This window comes from Chiroxiphia lanceolata, chromosome 1, assembly GCF_009829145.1.
Source record: "Chiroxiphia lanceolata isolate bChiLan1 chromosome 1, bChiLan1.pri, whole genome shotgun sequence".
Taxonomy (NCBI): Eukaryota; Metazoa; Chordata; class Aves; order Passeriformes; family Pipridae; genus Chiroxiphia; species Chiroxiphia lanceolata.
In genome coordinates, this window is record NC_045637.1 from 88,436,341 (window position 1) to 88,455,583 (window position 19,243).

At 39.5% G+C, this 19,243-nt stretch overlaps 1 protein-coding gene across 5 annotated transcripts in view; it reads right to left on the bottom strand.

Moving 5' to 3' along the window:
- The window catches only part of SSR1 (signal sequence receptor subunit 1), a 24,605-nt gene extending 14,648 nt beyond the window's left edge, over positions 1-9,957 (bottom strand). The window contains exons 1-8 of one of the 5 annotated variants that reach the window (XM_032685649.1): positions 9,715-9,944; positions 7,559-7,677; positions 5,266-5,353; positions 4,830-5,092; positions 3,937-4,013; positions 2,221-2,299; positions 1,108-1,201; positions 529-543 (exon numbers count right to left, since the gene is read on the bottom strand). In XM_032685649.1, coding sequence (XP_032541540.1) covers positions 529-543; positions 1,108-1,201; positions 2,221-2,299; positions 3,937-4,013; positions 4,830-5,092; positions 5,266-5,353; positions 7,559-7,677; positions 9,715-9,808 — 829 coding nt within the window. In that variant the 5' untranslated portion in view covers positions 9,809-9,944. Of the gene's footprint in view, positions 1-528; positions 544-1,107; positions 1,202-2,220; positions 2,300-3,936; positions 4,014-4,829; positions 5,093-5,265; positions 5,354-7,558; positions 7,678-9,714 lie in introns of all 5 variants that reach the window. The other 4 variants (XM_032685664.1, XM_032685656.1, XM_032685669.1 and 1 more) reach the window with 4 other exon arrangements.
- Between the last annotated feature and the right edge of the window lie 9,286 nt (positions 9,958-19,243).

Sequence of the window (19,243 nt, forward strand, 5' to 3'; positions counted from 1 at the left end):
AGGCTCTCTCACCTCACACCATCCAATGCTTCTGATGATAGTGCACCCAGGATAAGAAAGACGCAGGAAGATAAACCTGATTAGTAAACTATTATACCCAGAGGTCTGTTTCTCACTGAAACAAGATGCACTCAGCCACTGGTCATGAATAGTCCCTCCACCGTCCTTATGTAATATCAGTTTTGACACTGCACTAACGTAGCAGAGAAGGCAAAATACACATCTGCCTTTTAGATAAAGAGTTCTGGGAACTGTAAGAAGAGACAACAATACTTCAGCAGTATCCTACTGAAACTATGTGACTACAATATAACCAGAAATGCATACACAAAATACACGAAAACATAAATTTAGAAGTACATAAAATGCATTTGTGCCATTGCGCGCATCTGTTCTGTTATCTTTTACTGCTCATGCTACATCACCAGGCATTGCATGCAGGAAGCTGCACTTCTATCCATGCCCAGTTATTACATGGACAACACATTAACCACTTTCACTCTGCAGCTCACAAAGGGTTAGTCTCACCTCTTCTACTCTGCACTGAAGCCATGGGAAAGCAAAAGAGAAGAGTAAGAGAAGTTAGAAATATCCACAAACAGTCTAAGGAAATCAGATATTTAGTTTACTGTTGTCATTTCAGGTATCAAGTAGAACTTAATAATTTTGGATTTGTGAAGGACATTAATACTAAGTTTTAATGTGGCTTTAGTTAATATACACTTCTAATGCTCATTTAAAACTTTGGTCTACAGGTAAACTTCCAAACAACCTACAGAAACTTTGAGATGACAGCTACTTTCTCCTATTTAAACCTTTGTGATGCAGGTTTTGGGTAGAGATTTTATACTGTTGAAAAATAGTCAACAGACCAAATTGTAAAAGTCACCAGTAGTCATTACAGAACAAACTTTACTGGTTGATCTAATAAAGACCAGGCTGCTAAAGTAACAGTCTAATCATTAAGCACAGTGCTTTAGACAGTTTTTTATTCCCTAGAAGAGTTGTATGCTGTTGTGAGAAATGGGTATCAGTTACTTATTCCATTATAATTAATTGATCAAGTAGGTTTGTTATGCTCCAGTTTGTGGAAGACAAATTACTTACTTATTTGATTTAAAGTTTCTTGGGGAATCCAGCTCATATCAACATCATTTTGATTCGATGTTCCCATCTCTACTTTCTGTACTGGTCTTTTCCTCTGAAAATTCAAGACAGGAAAGATTTTTCTTTCAAAGAAGGTTTGGATAGCACAAGTATAAGAAATTACTAAAAATGCTATATTTAATGAATTGTAATTATTTCACTGAGGCACAAACTTAAGGCTAGTCAATGTATGGAGCTGTCTCTGGAGTTAAAGCTGAGCTATCCTTCCAAATAGCAATTTATTCCCCAAGCCTCACATTACCACTTCTTATGCCTCACAATACTTATTCCACATAAAGACATCAAGATTTCATGCACATCTGGGCAAGTTCATTATACCTGTTGCAAAAAATGGCTGATGATTAATCAAACTTTGTGATGACTAGTTTCATTATGTTTTCTCAAATTAGCACAACATTCTTGTAAGTCGCCTTGCAAAGTAGATGTCAACACACAATAATCATCCTATACTTTTTCCCAAGTGAAGTTACTTCAAAAATATGGTAAGCCACACCACACAAAGGCATCACCTATGCATTGCATTAAGATGAGACTTCAAGCTTTCAACAGTTTTTACTTGCCAAACCACATACACAGACCAACCCTTAGTTGTTATTAGCTAAATTAATGCAATTACAAATGGAATTCAGAAGGCCCTAATCAACATTATGGCAAAGCTTTGATGAGAACTAAATAAAGGACTAGACAGCTGTTTTCCCCAAAGTCTGATCTGGATTAAACTAATAGGCAGAAATAGAGAGCATGGGGAAAATCTACCCAGTAAGTAGTGAATAAGAAGACACACACATCCAGTGACTGGAAGGTATCAAAGCTTCCAATTCAGCTTCAGTGTGGTGCCAAAGAGCAGACCCAAAGAGCTGAGCAATCAAAATGTCTTTGGTTATGAAGTTTTAAAAAACTCTCTAGTTTCTCCAGTAAGCTCTAAGGTTATAAAAATAAATCTTCTGAAGTTTTACCTCTACTGTCATATTCCAGAAACAATTACTGAATCGCTTTCTTTTCAAATCAAAAAGGTCGTGTATTAACAAGTACATAAACAAACACACTACCCACCTTCCTAGATTCTAGTAACTGATGTAGGCCAACAATGACAAGTAGACCAAGTCCAGCGAGGAACATGTACATGAAGATCCTTTAAAAAACAGTTTAAGAAACCATTAAATAAAAATCTTATGTTCTGTAGAGAGCTTACATAGAGGCACAGAATCTAAGCCTAGCTTTGGCCACATATGAACTTTTGTAGGGGAGGACTGGGGAAAAAAACAATGATTCTGAAACTGAAGTGCTAACAGATATTCTGACTTTGACTTCAGAAACTGTAATCAAACTTAATTCTGAACAACAGAACATTAGAAAACTGTTCAAAATAAATACTGAAATTGTGTAACTTCAAGAACTTTTTTGCACTATCATGATGTTTCAAGATATTGGGTTATAGGCAATATTTATGTTTGTGACAGCTTTAAGCACTTACAAACCCCTTAAAAATCTCTTACATGCTTTTAGTACACTACTGTAAAGCAAGTAATGCTAGGACTTAATTTATTTGCAACAGAGCTTTGAAAGACCTTGCTTATCTTGTTCTGGGTTCCACAGTTAGAATTCTACCTATGCAATCAATAGGTTTTTCTAATCTGTGTATTTAGGTTTGTTTTGAAGAATTTTACCAGAAATACCTATAGATACTTAGCAAGAGGTGAATATAAGTTAGATCTAAAATTAATTTGGGAAGTAGGCAGTTTACAGGTAAAAAACCTATTCCAAGCTGAACATCTGAACCCAGATTTATGATAAAGGAAATTATGGAGTTAAACTAAACAAGAGACTTAATTGAAAATCCCTGTTATAGGGTAATTATCTGTTCACAGGACATTTGCACAAACTAATTCTAATACATTGAATTCTTTTGAGAGCTCCTTTTCCAGAGTATCACACATTTTCATGACCAATTTTTCTTTCATTTATGCCATTCTATTTGAGAAATATGAATTAATGCAACAGCTATTTCTTTTGGCTGACCTTTTTTAAAAGGAAGCTTGCTCAGCAGGCAATTTCTACCTGTGGCAGGACAAATCAGATATTCAACATTGTCTATAAGTATTTCTGAAGAATAATTTTTTTTTTAACTCAGAGGTTCATTTAAATTCCACTCCAGTGTTAAAATATTTAAAAGCATATCAGCACAGCATATGCTTGCAACATATAAGGTGTGTCAGATCTACTTATCTTTGAAAAGAATCACTCCTGAAAGATACCTTCTACAGATAGGGGACAGTGCAAAGAATGGTTGAGTTCCTCTATCTTGTACTCCAAATACATCTTTCAGTTTACATAACCTTAGATTATACTGGAGTGCTCCAGAAGAAATTTATTCCAGTCTTGACAGCAGGACCCACAGCCTAATACTATGGATCCTCTGCACCTCTTAACTCTTAGGAAAAAGCATAGTAGTATAACAGTTTGGAATTGCTATGTACCTGTATAACATCCAGTCCTATTCCAGGCTTATGTCCTCTGAGCTAAAGCACATCTGTAAATTGCTCATTGACATAGTACCAATCCTGAAGATCCCCACTATTAATACAGACTTTAACTTTGGGAAAAAGTTCTTATTTTCAGTCTGTCAGCATTTGTCAGATGCCTACTACACCACCAACATAGCAGACCTAACACTCAGTAAAGTGAGGATACAGGAACTATTCTCACTGGTACCATCAGTAACCTGTTCTACCAGGACACAAACTAAACTTGCATCTCCAGTCTCCTTACGTTTCTCCATCCAGCCCATCTTCTTTTTCAATAATTGTAACAGTTTGATTGAAGACAGCATCTTGAAACATGTTGCCCTATAACAAAGTTTGCACATAACATTTCAAACTAATTTGTTAAACACATACACAAATGTTTATCTTTTTCCATGTTCTTGGAAAAATTCTAGAAAGCAGTAACTCCTGCATAAGACTTTATTAAGTAATAAGTAGTGCTAGTTTGACTCAACACATAAAAGCACAAATGTTTTGCTCCAACTGCAAAGAACAGTCTTGATATTAGCAAGACAGTCACACCTGGCCTTCAGTACGTTATTTCCTATAACAAGAGATATTACATATGAAGGGTTCTTATTACGACTACCAAAACACAAAGGTACAGAAGCCTGTTAATCTTTGACCTTCACCAAAAGAGAAAAAGAATCCCCTGTTTTATCCCCATTTATGCTTTTGCGTAGTCTTCCCCCAGATTGCAACTACTGTCCATTTATTTGTCTAAAATAAAGTTTGCAGGTGGCATTCAGGTTGGTAGTAGGGTTTGTTAGCATAGTCCAATCTGAAAAGCCCAGTGAAAATTAAGTTGTCCTAAACAGAGCTTTAGCTTTGGTTGGTTGGTTTGGTTTTTTAGGAGTACATCCCACTACTATACAGTTCTAAGGCCTTCTAGCTTCCACTGATGACATAACTTCAAGTGCAACATATAAAGAACTGAGAGTGCCTGGGCAGCTAATGTGAAACATGTAAACAGTCACTTACTGTGCTTATGTATCTAGTGATTTAGTTAAATATTACAAAAGCATTCACTTTATGAAGCGGTAGTAACTCAACTAAGCAGCTCTTTCCTGACACCTCCACATCAACTAGGAGGATTCAGATGAATTACATCAGACTTACGTTTACATCTCTGTAGTTGAGATTGATAACCAGACCGAAAGGACGACCACCCATAGGCTCAGCAGGGATGAAAGAGTACTCAAACGTGGCTTGTCTCTGTGGTGGAACTACTGTGTTCAGAGAGAGAGCTGTGAAGTTCTGGATGTAAAACTGGTAGTCTTGAGGATACCGGAAAGAAGCATCGAGAGACTCGACAATGAAATCCTCTGTACCCTTATTGGTGAAGCCCACCAGAAATTTTACAATGTTGTTCGCTGGAAAGTCTGAAACACAAAAAAAATGTTCAACTATTAGAAACTTCATACACCACACCTAACCAGTTTCTAAACAGAGAGCATCTAGAACAGACTGTGGTTTTAGAGCTTCACTGTTTTACACAAACAGATATAGTCTAAGCATTGGTAAAGAGGATGGTAGATTAGCAGGGGACTCTTACCTTCACCTTTCACAAATAAGATGGTTGTATCAGCACTAGGTGAGGCTTTAGGTTCTCCTGACAAGTCTTCTTCCTCTTTTTCTTCTGTCTAAGACAAGAGACTTTTTTGAAAAAATCCTATAATGAACAGTGAAGCAAAGACCATGCTTGGTTCATGAGAATCCCATGTGGCAAAGCAAGCAACAACGGCAAGTACCAAATCCTACTGTTGCAGGATTAGCACAGTCAGTCTCCCTCTAGACTTGATTAGCATCATTTTCAGCATTTCTCTTTCTACTTGTTATATTTGACACAGTACTAATCTGAACTGCATTTAGCTCTGTTGAAAAGGTTTATAATCAAAACCATCAGCATGGTTTCTGTTTGGGGGCAGAAGGAAAAGAACAGAGTCTAAATGTTAAGTGTTCACATCCAAGATACTTTTATTTAGAAAACAAGAACTTCCAAAATACAGACAACCATATGACAAACGAGAGTTACTTCCACCATAGAGGGAGTGTTTAGTAGCTTTCTATTCAGTTTTCATTAGTTAAGTGTATGTATGCCTGGAAACAGACTGTTGGAACTAAGCAAGTTCATGGATCCACTTGTTCAAGTTCACCTTCATGACGATGAACTTTTTAATTTGGCAAATGCAAGCATTAAAGGCTTATTTTCCACTTGGGGATCATGGGATCATCACTGCCCCCACCAAATAAAAACAAGGTTGACCTAATTTTGAACAGCCTCAGCTAACTGCTTGCAAGTCAGATCATTTGATTTCAGTGTTTAAACGACCACCTGAAGCAGTGGATATCCTACCAGATCTGTCGTACACATACCATGAACTCGGGAACCAGAGCTGAGCACCTAGTATCTTGATTTCAAGATGCTATGCCAAAGTATATCTTCTCTTTCAGTGACAAATAAAAGAAATGTCTAAAAAGCATAATGCTTTGTAACCGAGCCATAAACTATTTATTAAAAGCAAAACACACTCAAAAGGTTATTTAATAATACTCTGTCAGTACTGACATAGCATACCTTCCACCACTTAGCAAAGCTGGTCAGCCATAAGCTCACCAGCTTATCAACACCAGTAAAATCTGATACAATGAAAGAACAGCTTACCAGGTCTATGTTCTTATTAGGCATCTTTGCCTAATAATGTCCCAGACTTCCTTATTTGAGAGAATTTTGTACACTAAGTGTCTAGCAAAGCTAATACTCGGTTGCTATAAGCAGATCACAAAACCACATAAAATATTTCACTTTTTTGTTTACAATTTTTTTTGTTTGTAATGTTTTTTAATTCATCTTGTAAATTAAGTTTAGTTAGCGGAATTCTTTTACCTGTGTTGTCTTGTCTGATTAGTTTTGCTTAGCATGAATAACTAAGGTTTCTGAAGCCTTAGGCTGCAAGCTGCAACCTTTCACCTTGAAAAGTTGAACGAATCTTGAACTGTTGCTTAGCTATGTGAAGGGAGGCTGTGAGACCAATACAAACTGAAACATTAGGAAGCCACAACTGTCAGCAGAAGATGCAACCCATCCAGATAAATACAGCTAGAGAAATAACTCAGTAAGGAACAAGACGACTCCAGAACAAAAATCACCATTAAACCAAGAGGCACGTGCAAAGTGCACGAAGAACAGGTGCACAGGTTGTAAGAATATAAAAGCCCAGGGATTTTGTTCAGGGCTCTTTTCCAGAGGGACTCAGCTCAAACTGTCCCTATTGCAGTAGCACTCAATTATTAAACTATTTTTTCCTGGAATCAGACATCTGAGACACTGCTGAGAGAAAACTTACGTCAAAGAAATTTTTTTAACGTTCGCCAAGCTGAAGCAAGTGACCCTAAACAGCAACATGCTCACAACACACCCTGCAACAAGTGTCAGAGGCTAGGAATGTAGCAAGTGAAAACGGGCTACAAAACAGACGTTCTGTTGCCCCTGGAAAGTAGATACAAAGAAGCCAGATTAAGTAGTCCCATAGCACAATCTTTTTCTCAGTTTATTGAGGTGCAGCTTAAGTTAGAAAAGAACTACAGGGGGCTCCCATGAGAATCTGTTTCTCTCACTTGGTGTTCTTTTTTGCAACCTATAGTTTTGGCAGGATGTCCCCATGTGGTTTCTCAACTTGTAATTCGGGAAGAAAAGATAAATCCTTTTGACAAACTGAATGCAAGCTTAATCAGACATGTGGAAACAGCTATTTGAAAATAACGTTACTAAACTCATACGTGAATTATCCAGCTTGAAGCACTTTTGGTCTATTCATACTTCTGAAGTAACGCTCATGTAAAATTACCAAGTCTGTTGGCTCATCTTCTTCAACTTCAGCTTCATCATCTTCATCTTCAACTACAGTATCTTCCACAGCTTCCTCATCTTCTGTAGCATCTTGAGCTGCAGCTAATAAACCTGAACCTACCAAAACAAAATTCAAGAAAGCCTTTTTAATGTCTAGTTAATGAATAGAAAACTGACACTGAAATACAATTCTCAAACTAATGTTTGAAGAAGTTCTTAAAAATCTGTCCAGTACAGTATTTTGAAGCCTCAGTTGCAAAAACCTCACATTAAAATGATGCCTGGGTTGATCTTTCAGCCTTATTCCTTCTCTAATAACTTTCTCACCTACTCATTTATCTGCCACCAAGTTCAAAACCAAAATGTTTACAGCTGGATGACAAAAAAATCAGCATTCACTCAGCAATGCTTAAATTTGCAGAAGGCAACAAATTTGCCTTAAAAGCTATTGCTTAATTTTGGAACATGTTAACATATGAAAATATTTTAATTTTGTAATTTAAAAAGTGAAAATAAGACATTGCTATTGCCAGGAAATTAATTTAGTAAGTACTGTTTCTTCTTAGACTAGCAAGTCTACTAAGTGATTAGCATACTGATAAGAGAACAGCACACTTTGAAAGGTAGATTAAAAGTTATTATTTTTTGCATGTATTTTCACTCAAGTTTTAAAATATAAAAAGTCTTTTTTTAATATGACCTCAATATAATGTATATCCATATATGCAACAGAACCACAACATTAGTCAGAAAAGAAACCTGACCTAGAGCAACGCTCCAAGACAAGTGTAATCTGATAGTTCATTGCCTCTTTGCTTTCATGGAGCCAAGCCTCATATATTCAAACACTGGGCAAATATGATTAATAAAAATTATTGGCCATGGGACAAAGTTCTGTCCCTTTGCAGTTTACAGCACATAGAGGCAAGGCTGAGAACTTTTAAAACATGTGCACAAAACTATAGATTTTTTTTTGTTAATAAACCTAACGTTTTCCACATATGAAAAAGTAGAAATGAACAGATGATTGATTTACCCAAGTCTGAAAAAGATCTAATTGCTATAAATATGCATTTAAAATAAATATTTAAAAATTTTCACTGGAAATAAGAATCCTTGAGCAGGACAAGTATATCCAAAGACTAAAGAATTGTCAGTCAGCGCTAGAAAAAGCAAACACAACCCCTCCTATCAAGTGTCTTCAGAAAGTACACTCAAAGACTTTCGCTCGAGCATGTGCAATACTTAACCTAAGCCTTAACTACCGTGATTTTATTTGCTGAAGTTTTAAACTTGCAAGTGTACGAAAGACTATTTCGATTTAAAAATGAACAGGGTACAGGTAAGCCATAGGCACCCTTTGCTGCCCAGCACACTCTTTCATATCCGTAGCTTACAGTCTTTTCAATGGATGTCGGAGGGGCTGATGATGATGTGGCAATAGCGGGAAAGGAGAGCTGCCGGCTGTGGGAAGGGACTATTACACAGCGTGTGCTGCAGCCCACTGCAAGAGCTGGATGAGAAGCCTCCCTTCCCTCTCCTGCCTTCCCAAACTTAGTAGTAGGGAGGCAATTTCCAGACCGTGAATCAGATAACGCTGCAGCGTAAACAGAGATTAGCGCTCCTCGGTGTCGCCAAGGACACTCGGGGGGTGGCGGCAGAAGAGGTGGGAAGGCAGGGTGGCAGCCAGCGCATCTGCTGGGGAATATGGGAACCGGCACCGCCGAGGAGCGGCGAAAAGAACAAGCCCGCTGCCCCGTCCCCAGCGGGGTCTGGGCGGGCCGGTGTCACGGCCGGGCCCGGGACCGGTGACCTGGCGGCAGCCGCAGGGCCCTGCCCGACACCGCGGACGGCTCTACTGGGAGAGACGGGGGCCCGGCCCCGCACCCCGCCGGGGCGCCCTCGGACGGGGCCGGGGCCCCGCAGGCACCGGGCCGGGCCCCGAAGCCCCGGCGGCCACGTGCGCGGTGCGCCCGGGACGATGAATGAGCAGCGCCCGCCGGCTCCCGGTGGGAGGGTCGCGGAGGCGGCGCTGGGCTCCGCAGGCCCCGCGGGAGCGGCTCCCCCTCCCCGGACCGCCAAGGGGATCCCTCCCGCCCCACCACCTCTCTCCCGTGCCCGGGCAGCGGCGGCCGCTCACCCGCCCGCCCTCACCTGGGCCGCCGCGGGCGCCCCCGAGCAGCAGCGCGGCAGGGAAGACGAGCAGGACGAGCAGGACGAGCAGGAGCAGCTGCGACAGGCGCCTCATGATGGCGGCGGCAACGGCCCGGCACCCCACGCAGCCAGCCCCGGCGGCGGCGGGTGAGCGGGCGCTGCGGGATTGTCTAAATGGCGGCGGGTGCGGGAGCGGGCGCTGGGACCTCCTCCCGCTCCTCCATCCGGGGCCGCGCCCGCCCCGCTCCGCCCCCGCGGACGTGGCTCCGCCGGGCAGGAGGCGCGGCGGTCACGTGGGCGCTTAGCACACGTCTGCCCTCAGCCGCCGCCGGCGTGGGCGCCTCCCGATCCACCCGCGCCGCCGCCCCTCCTACAGGGAAGTGGGCACGGCACCGAGCCTGGAGCAGTTCGGGGAGCCTTTGGACAACGCTCTCATCCACCTGGTGTAGTTCCTGGGAGGGGGGGGGAGGGTGGTTCTTGGGGCTGTCCTGTGCAGGACCAGGAGTCGGGCTTGGATTGATCCGCGCGGCGCTGCAAAACGTGGAAGATGTAAAAATTTTCTTAGGGGGAGGATGTTCTTTGATGTTTGCTCTTTGTTTTCTTTTCAAGCCTGATAACAAGAAAGGAAATTTAACCCGTGAATCACATAGCAGCTAACAATCAAGCTCTGAGTGATTCCCATGTGTTAGGAAGACAAATCACTTACCTGGAGCGTTGCCTTGTTAAGGTGTAGGGCTTGACATGCTTCGATGATCTCAGACCTGGGGAGAGGTTGACAGAGCTTGGGAAGAAGGATGCACCACTGATAGCCGATACAAAGAATGCAGAATTTACGGGGCACAGGAACATTTGGCAAAACTCCCAAGATAAGGAAGAAATTAATGAAGACAACTCAGCAGCCGTGCTGAAATCAGCTCCAACTGGGTAAAAGGTAATTCCAGCATGGGGGAGATCATGATGACTGGCTCACGGACCACCGACCCAAGAAACTCACTGACTCAAAAGTAGAGAAAGACCGAGCATGCGGATTGATTAGCATGAGAAGCGAGGGAGTCATTAACCAACAGAAGATAGACTACTAATAAATAAAGAAACTATGTAACTTGAAGCCAATGAACGCTAATGCCTGTGTTTGCTAAAATGTATAAATACTGGAAAGTTTTGATTGTTGGTGTGCTTGGTTTGTGGAATACCGCCGAGCGCCCAGGCTTGCACAACTCTGAAATAAATAATAAATGTTTCTCTCGAGTGTGTAGTTAATGGTTTGTTGCACGCTGAGTAAAGAATCCACCTTTTCTGCACAAGAGTGGGTCCCTTCCAACTTGGAATATTCTGTGATTCTGTGGGAAGTGCTGCCTATGGCTGTCGGGGTGCTCATGGCCACAACAGGTGGATGGGGTGGCTGTGGGAGGCCAGGGCCGCTTCTCTGCCAGCATGCCTTTGGCACTTGGCAGTGTGGGAGCCTGCACTTTGAGCTTGGGATGCTTTCAGTGCAGGGAATGCCAGTTGAGTTCATCTTTGTTAATGTACTATAACACAGTAAACTCCAAAGGATAAGAATTTTTTTTTTTTTTTAGTAGATTAACATACCTCTGGAAGGAGCAAAGATAAAGCATATTACTGAAACAAAGGTGCTGTTTAAATCTTGTAATTCCATGTTGCTTTGGAATAACTGGGTTTAGGTCATATATTTGACAGTTTAATTGAAAGTTTCCCAAAGTGTGATAGGAAATGAATATGATACTGATACATTGCCTGTATCTCAGGGGACCTTTTCTTAAATGTTAGAAGGGTTATTAAGATGGAAAGCTTTCCCAGACCCTGCAATCAAAACATTCAGTGAAAGCAAAAATACCATGGCCAAAAACAGCCTGCAAGCTTTATCCTTCCTCCAACAGTTAATTCGGCACTTTGCGTACAGGATACAATGAAGCAAGAGTAGTTTTGATACATTCTATATTTTGAGGTAGCTTTAATTTGTCATTTGAGCATCTACAGCTTGCTGTGATGGCAATGGTACATCTAGTCTTGAGGCTTTCATTTTTTATTTTCACTCATTTGATTTTTAACCTGCAAATGACACTAAAAAAATTATCATAAGTAACCATTCTAACTTTTAATCTTATTTTAACATGCCGAAAACCTTACTGAAATGCTGTTAACTATTGACTGAAAGTCATGTATGATTCTGAAAATTGGAAAACATTCACTGCTACTGATAAAAGTATTTCTAGTCTATCCACACAATGGTATAATATTACTTTTTCTGCAAAGGTCCTAAAGTTTGTTTAACATATAATCTTTGGCCAAACATGTTTGACTTAACCTAGTCATGGTTTGGTTGTTTTTTTGGTTTTTTTTTTTTTGGGGGGGGGGGGAAGCAGCTAATTACTTTTTCTTCAGGAAAGTAGAAGAATACTGGCATGCTGTAGGAGGTTTCCTATATAGCACTGTAGGATCTGAAATATTTTGTGTCATCTATACATTGATTATGTACTTAATGTGCTGCTTTTCCATCTGAGTTAAACACTCTTGATGTTGCTAATTAATTAACCTGTATGGTGCTCTTACTGAATTTCCATATGGTGGGCGGCACAGAAATGTGTTAATTAAAAGTGTGTGTGAAAATAACTGAGGTACCCTGACTACCTGCAGCAAAACGCTAAGCCAAGACTGACTGCAATACTACAACTGTGCCTAAAAGCATATTAGGCTGCAGTTCTTTTGTGCTAAGTACTGTACCCATATTAAACAAGTTATAATTTGAAAGAAAAGCCTGTATGAAAAACTGGAACAAGATTCCGAGGGGGTTTTTTTCATGGACTGCTCCACGTGTGCATTCACAGTAGTAATAAAATAAGTATTGACAGTATTTGCCACTATTGTGACTTTTAGATTTGACATCCCTTCTGCTGGGTACTAATTCTGAGAAGGCTTATATTCACTGGGAGTTCATGTTGCCCATGGAATGTGATTGCAGTCATGTACAAGCATTGTATCCTTGCATTTTAAAAAAGGGTTTCAGTTAGAAATTACATGTAAAACTGTAACTAGAAAATATGCCTTCAGTTTCATAAAGTGTATTATAAAAAGACTGAGCATTCCTAGTCTGTGGATTATAAATAAAGTTTACTTTTTATTTCCATTTTGAACTTCTTAAATGAATCTCCCAGATGTGTGTTTCCTCTTTGAAGATACCAGGAAAAGACAAATAACTGTTTATGTACATATAGACAGACTTATTTTTGCATTAATACTTGTTTTTGGTGAAGTGTTTAAGAACCAGCTGGACTGCCTCCTCAGCATTTACTCAGTAGCTTCTATGAGAGATGAATTCAACAAAGCACTTTTAGGAGCAGTGTCATACATAAAGTCCTAACCTGTTGTCTGCTTCCTTTATCTCTTCTTTATCTTTTTTAGTTTACAGAAGTAATTCTGTGGATATGAAATTCTGAGATTTTTTTTTTCTTTTAATTTCTATGGTTCTTTTCAAAATTAGAAAGTTACTATATGTGGCAGTTAATAATTCCAATGAGAATCTTCCACTTAGACCTATCAAGCTGACATTATAATTCTGGGGAATCAACTTATTTGAAATTGATGCAGGCAGAAAGGGGTCATATTGCAACCCTCATCCCTGGAAGTCTGTTGGTTGCTTCTGACTAGGAGACAAAACTGTTCACGGGAGCTCTTAATGAGACTTGCTAGGTTTTTGCCTGAATTGTGGGAGTTCTTTGAAGTTTTTTCAGGAAGAAATTTTATTTACCCTATTACAGAAAAATTGACTCAAAGACACACAGATTCCTTATTTTATCCAAAAAAAAAAAAAAAAAGATAAGAGAGGTACCTCTCTGAAGACATACCTCATAGAAATATACGGATAAACTGATAGTTTATCCATCAAGTTCCACAAACTTGACTAAATAATGACTAAATAGATGATTTTTTGAGAAATGGAAAAATTCAAATGAAAAATCTAATAATCTAGATAAATTTGTCATTGCTAACCATGATTGCTTAATCAGATTTATGGATTCCATATGCTCCCTATGATGGCAACAGGAAAGGAACTTCAGAGCTCACTTTGGCCGTGTTCAAGGTTGCCTAGTTTAAGACTCTTTGTAACACTTCAGCTGAAGGTTGAGGTGATGATTTTGTAACATATACAGCTTAAAGCATAGAGTATTTTTAGCTACCAGATTTTTTTATCTTCCCTCTGCATGAAGAGCAGAAATGAAGTTGCTGACATGGAAAGATAAAAACCTATTTTTATTCTACACTGTAAGTTAATTTTTGCTACTAATTCAGTGGCAGGCTGGCTGTTTGGTAGATTCATGTCATTGTGGACGTGAATTTCATAAGTCCAGTCTTTCTCACCCAAGAAAGGATGCTACACTGTGAAATTAGAAAAGTATAAAGCTGCAGAGAGTATTGACTTCTGAAGAGTTCCCCAGGTGCTTCTAAAGCGTGCCAGTTGTGAGATGTTAGTAACAAGAAAACCTAATAGACTATCCTCTTCAAGGAAAAAACCCTAATAGACTGTCTTCTTTAAGTAAAAGATGGAATATTTTCAGTTAGTTAAACAGTTTAATTAACTGTTAAATTTCTGTATATAAAGAATAAATAGTATGGGCAATATTTTAAAATCTGCAAGAAAACTTACCCTTTGAAAAGAGTCGAAGTGATTCAGTGGTTTTAGTGGTACCAAACTAAAGATTTGACATGTCCATTTAATTATGTTTATCTACTAATCTTCAAGACTACAACTTAAATTCACATTTCTGTGAATGCAAATCACATTGGTAGGTGTAAGAGTTTGCTTTTCAGACCCTATGTGGTGTAGTGGCTTAGGGTACCAGCATTTCCTTTCACATAATTCGGACTCAGCATGGAATAGTTCAGGAGTGGCAACAAATCTGGTGGTGCAGTTCTGCAGAGCTAACTGGCACACTTCAGAACTGCTTGTTCTGGAGAAGCTTGGGGCTTTCACAGACATGGATGTTGTTCGCTAGTGGCAAGCTCTGAAGTGAAATGCTATGGTAGATTGTCAGTGCTAAAGGAAAAAAAAAGGAAAGATGAAGACTTGATAAATTCCTAGATATTACACTTTATGATAATGGAAATTAACAAAGCAGATATCTTATCTTTGTTGAATGATTTTATGTACTGTTATTGGTGCATTCAAATTGGAACTCATTCACTCTCCCAGCAGCAGGATCAGGTAGAAGAGAACTGGAAGAATAAAAGTGAAAAAAATCACAGATTGAGATAAAGACAGTTTAATAGGTAAAGCAAAAGCCATGCACACAAGAAAAATTAAACCAAGGAATTAATTCTCTGCTTTTCATGGGCAGGCAGGTATAGGGCCATCTCCAGGAAAGCAGGGCTCCATAACACATAAGAATTATTTGGGAAGACAAATGTCATTACTTCAAATGTCCCCTTCTTCCCCCAGCTCTATTTGCTGAGCGTGACACCGTACGGTCTGGAATATCTCTTTGTTCAGCTGGGGTCAGCTGTCCTGACTGTGTGTCCTCCCAACTCCTTGTGCACCTCCAGCCTCCTTGATGGTGGGGAGTACAAGAAGCAGAACAGGTCTTGACACTGCACAAGTGCAGGCCAGCAATAACAGAAACATCCATACATTTTCAACCCTTTTTTCAGCACAAATCAAAACCACAGCCCCAATAACAGCCAACGTGAAGAAAATTAACTCCATCCCAGCCAAAACCAGCCCAGGTGTCAAACTTTGCAACATTTTCATTCCAATGCTTTCATTTCTTTTCCCCTTGAAGAAGTGAAAAAGGCCATTGCCATAACTTTTTATTCCCTCGTTTACTTCAAATAATAAATTGCAAAGTGTTTGGTCACTGCTTGAAATCAGGTGATTGCATTAGGTGATCTGTGTAAGTCAAAATTCCACACTTGGACTCATGTCCAGTAAAGGACTTTAGGAATGCTATTTTTCCTTTAAAGTTCTTAAAGTAAATTCTCAGTCAGAACCTTCAGCTTGAGTCAGTGGAAGTTTGTCCCAAGAAGGTTAAGGGGAACTGCTGCACATAACATCTAGGAATGTTATAGATACTTACAATGCTTACAGTATCAATGTGAAACTATACTTAGCTGTCTGTGATTCTCTGACTCTATCATATCTCTTTCCATCTGGTAGTTTCAAGCTGCAGGATGTGGTTTTGTCCTTGGTCTTTCACCCTCTGTTGCTGCAGGTTTTTGTTCTCTCTTCTGAACTCACAAATCTGTTGTTGCATTTTCTTCATCTTGGCTTGCTCATTTTCAAATTCTGCTTGCAAGATTTTAAGCTGAGGAGCCAGCTTGTTATATTTAGATAGCGGCTGTTGACTTTCTGCTAAGCTGCCATCTCTTTCTCCTTGGAATTTTGTTTCCAAGGACAGGAGCCATTTCTGTGTGTATTCTCACTTTCCTCCCTCAGTGCTGTGGGATGATGACCAAAGAGTCAGGCAAGGGCTAAGGATTGCTCTCTCTGGCATACACTGTGTGCATTCTGTGTTATCTTTGCAGATGGAGATCTGCATAGCTGATGTTGAGAAAGGCTGACCTGGCCAAAAGAGGAGGCCTGTGGAGATAGGATGGTCCTGTTTGGGCTCAGAAGAATGAAACAAAGTCATATCACCAAAATTTCAAAGGACACAATAGTGAAAAAGTAACTTTTGCCTGGCTAAGGGTGGTTTACATATTAAAATGCGCAGCTCTGCGTATGCTAATAAGCTTAATGAAGTACATGCTATTATGTATATGACTCTATTACTCAAGTTTTCACCTAGATCATGCTACACGTAGAGAGGGAGGAGGAGGATAAGATTGGGCTGTATATAAGGACCTATAAGGGGCTCCCTGATCTATGAGTGGAGAGAATCCCTCTATTGTTTCTATCTCCCTGCTTTTATTCTTCCTTGGGAGCAAGTGATATCTCAGAATGTGGGAATAAAGAGTCCTTACCAGCTTTCAGCACATCCTAGGGGGGCAACCACTTTCTATAGAATAAGGAGAGGTCACGTGGCTTGACAGCATTTTAATTCAGAGAAGATGGAAAGGCAATTAAGGATAAATTTGAGTAAACTTCATCCATACTGCTACCACTCTAGTGGAGTTGTGTCATTCTGCTATTGCAAAAAAAGAGGTGACACCCTCTGTTCAGTTTATGCAAACTATTTTTCCACTAACTTCAGTGGAAATTTTCCATCTGCAAAGATGAATCAGTGAAAGCCAACATTACAAAATTACGAAAATGAAGTTCACCCTTCTGCAATGCCTACAGTCCTTGCACCTGCATCAAGGTCCAGTGGAATGACAAGTCTAAAGAGTAGTTGTCAGATTTTGGGCTAAATTACAGTAATCCATGACTTTAAAGCAAAAATTAAAAAAACTCAAAACATGAAATCAAAATTCAGTTATTGGCTAACCCATTTTATTGTAGAAAATGAAGAAAAAGAAATGTTTACATTAAAATGGTAAGAAATAAAACGTCTTCTATGCTCCATGAATCACTCTATTTATTGAATTTTAAGAAGATTGATAAAAGGGAGATTTTACTGAAGACAAAAGTAGAAGGCAAAACCCATGTTTGAAATGATACTGAGTTAGTCTGTTGGAAGAAGGCTATACATTTTTAAGCTGAATTTCCTAGATACTATAATAAATTTAGTAATAAACAGGAGTAGAGTTTGATCTACCATTTTTAAATTATTGGTTTAATTTTTTCTTACATCACTTGTAACTGAAAAAAAAGAAAATTATAAATAGGGAAAAGTATCTTAGACTCTGGTGGAAACCCTGTCAGAGTACTTCCTCTTTTCTTGTACTGTATTACACTGCTCTTTTTACCTATTTTCACTTCTCTGTTTGACTGTATAAGACCTAGTATATCCACCATGTTCTCATGCAAAGAATCAGATGATATACTCATGTTATTCTCTCCAATTTTTTGGAGGCTTTTTCTGTTGCTCGGTGGCTGCCTACCAAAAGTGTGTAATTTGTAACCCATATAATTTTTAATTTGTAATAACTGTCATTAAACATAATTTAAATCTTAATTAAAATTTTTAATACTTTGTAATCTGAATGGGAACTGCTATGCAAATGCATTGCCCCCCACATTCATTACTCAGTTAATTGAAGGCACAACTCCAGCACCTGTATTTGATATTCTTAACACTTCTCTTTTATATTATACATCAGGGAGGCCCAGCACTTCCATATAAAATATTGCAATGTAAGTTTTATTAAAGCATTACTAATAATTTTATTGGAGAAGGGTATTTTGATCATTCAAACGCATGAAATCCTACCACGGCTTTTTCTGGACTGGGAGTTTTGATAGCCGAGTTCAAATTATCTTCTCCAGAAAACTGTTTCTCAGTAGTGAAACCTGAGTACGTCCTGAATGGAGAGACAGGGGGTTAAGTGAGAAAATAAGACACATCTGTTATGGAAGATTCTTTAATAATGCAATCCAGCAGCGACTCCCCATTTCTACAAGTGGCTCTTCATGAGGAAGTACAAGGGCCTTAACTGATAATTATTCTGGCAATGAAACACCTCCTAGTTGTTGCCATTCCCCAGCAACCCTTTTTTAATAGTATTTCTCTCATATGTTCTCATTCCTCTTTCTGGCTGCAGTTGCTGTTGTGCATTTTTTACCTTCTTTCTTAAACATGTTATTCCGGAGGTGCTACTGCTATTGTGGAGGGGCTTGGCCAGCGCTGTGTCTGTTTGGCACTGACTCTGTCAGACATAGGAGAAGCTTCTGCCAGCTTCTCACAGAAAGCTACACCTGTAGCCCCCCCGCTTTCAAAACTTTGCCACATAAACCCAATACATCTCCCTAAAAAGTCTTCTAAATGCATTTATCTTTGTCTAGTTGAGTGAACACAAGAAATACTACTATCTCCATTTCAGAAATGAGAAACTGCCACCTTGAGATTTGTACAAAGGGAGTTACCCAAGACCACAGTGCAGTGACAGAGATAAATCGAGAGTTCACAGCAACCCTAGCTCTTTGTAACATAGGAGATTTTCCTTCTGAAAATACCACTGCCTAGTGCACTCACTTTTATTTTCTTAATCCTACATTATATTGGTATATAAACAGATTATAACGTTGTTCAGTGTAAGGGGTGTTAGGACCTAAGATGCTTCTAGTAAGGCTTGAAAATTTGGAATTCTTTTGGCTTCAATTAGGTATTTATTTTAATAAAGATTGGAATTCAATATTTCAGACCATACTAAATAAAACTCTACTCAGAATCTATTATGGAGAACACGGGTCATCACCAGAGTCTTAGGGAAAACAACCATGAATCTGTGGCAGAAATGGTCATTCCCGATCAAGAGAAGAGTACTTGAAGATGTAGTATTTTTAAGGCTGTATTATTTAATATTATACAGGTGTGGCACAATTGAGTATGTACTGGCGGTTGCCGTGAATTCATAGAATCACAGAATGGTTTGCGTGGGAAGGGACCTTAAAGATAATCCAGTTCCAACCCCTCTG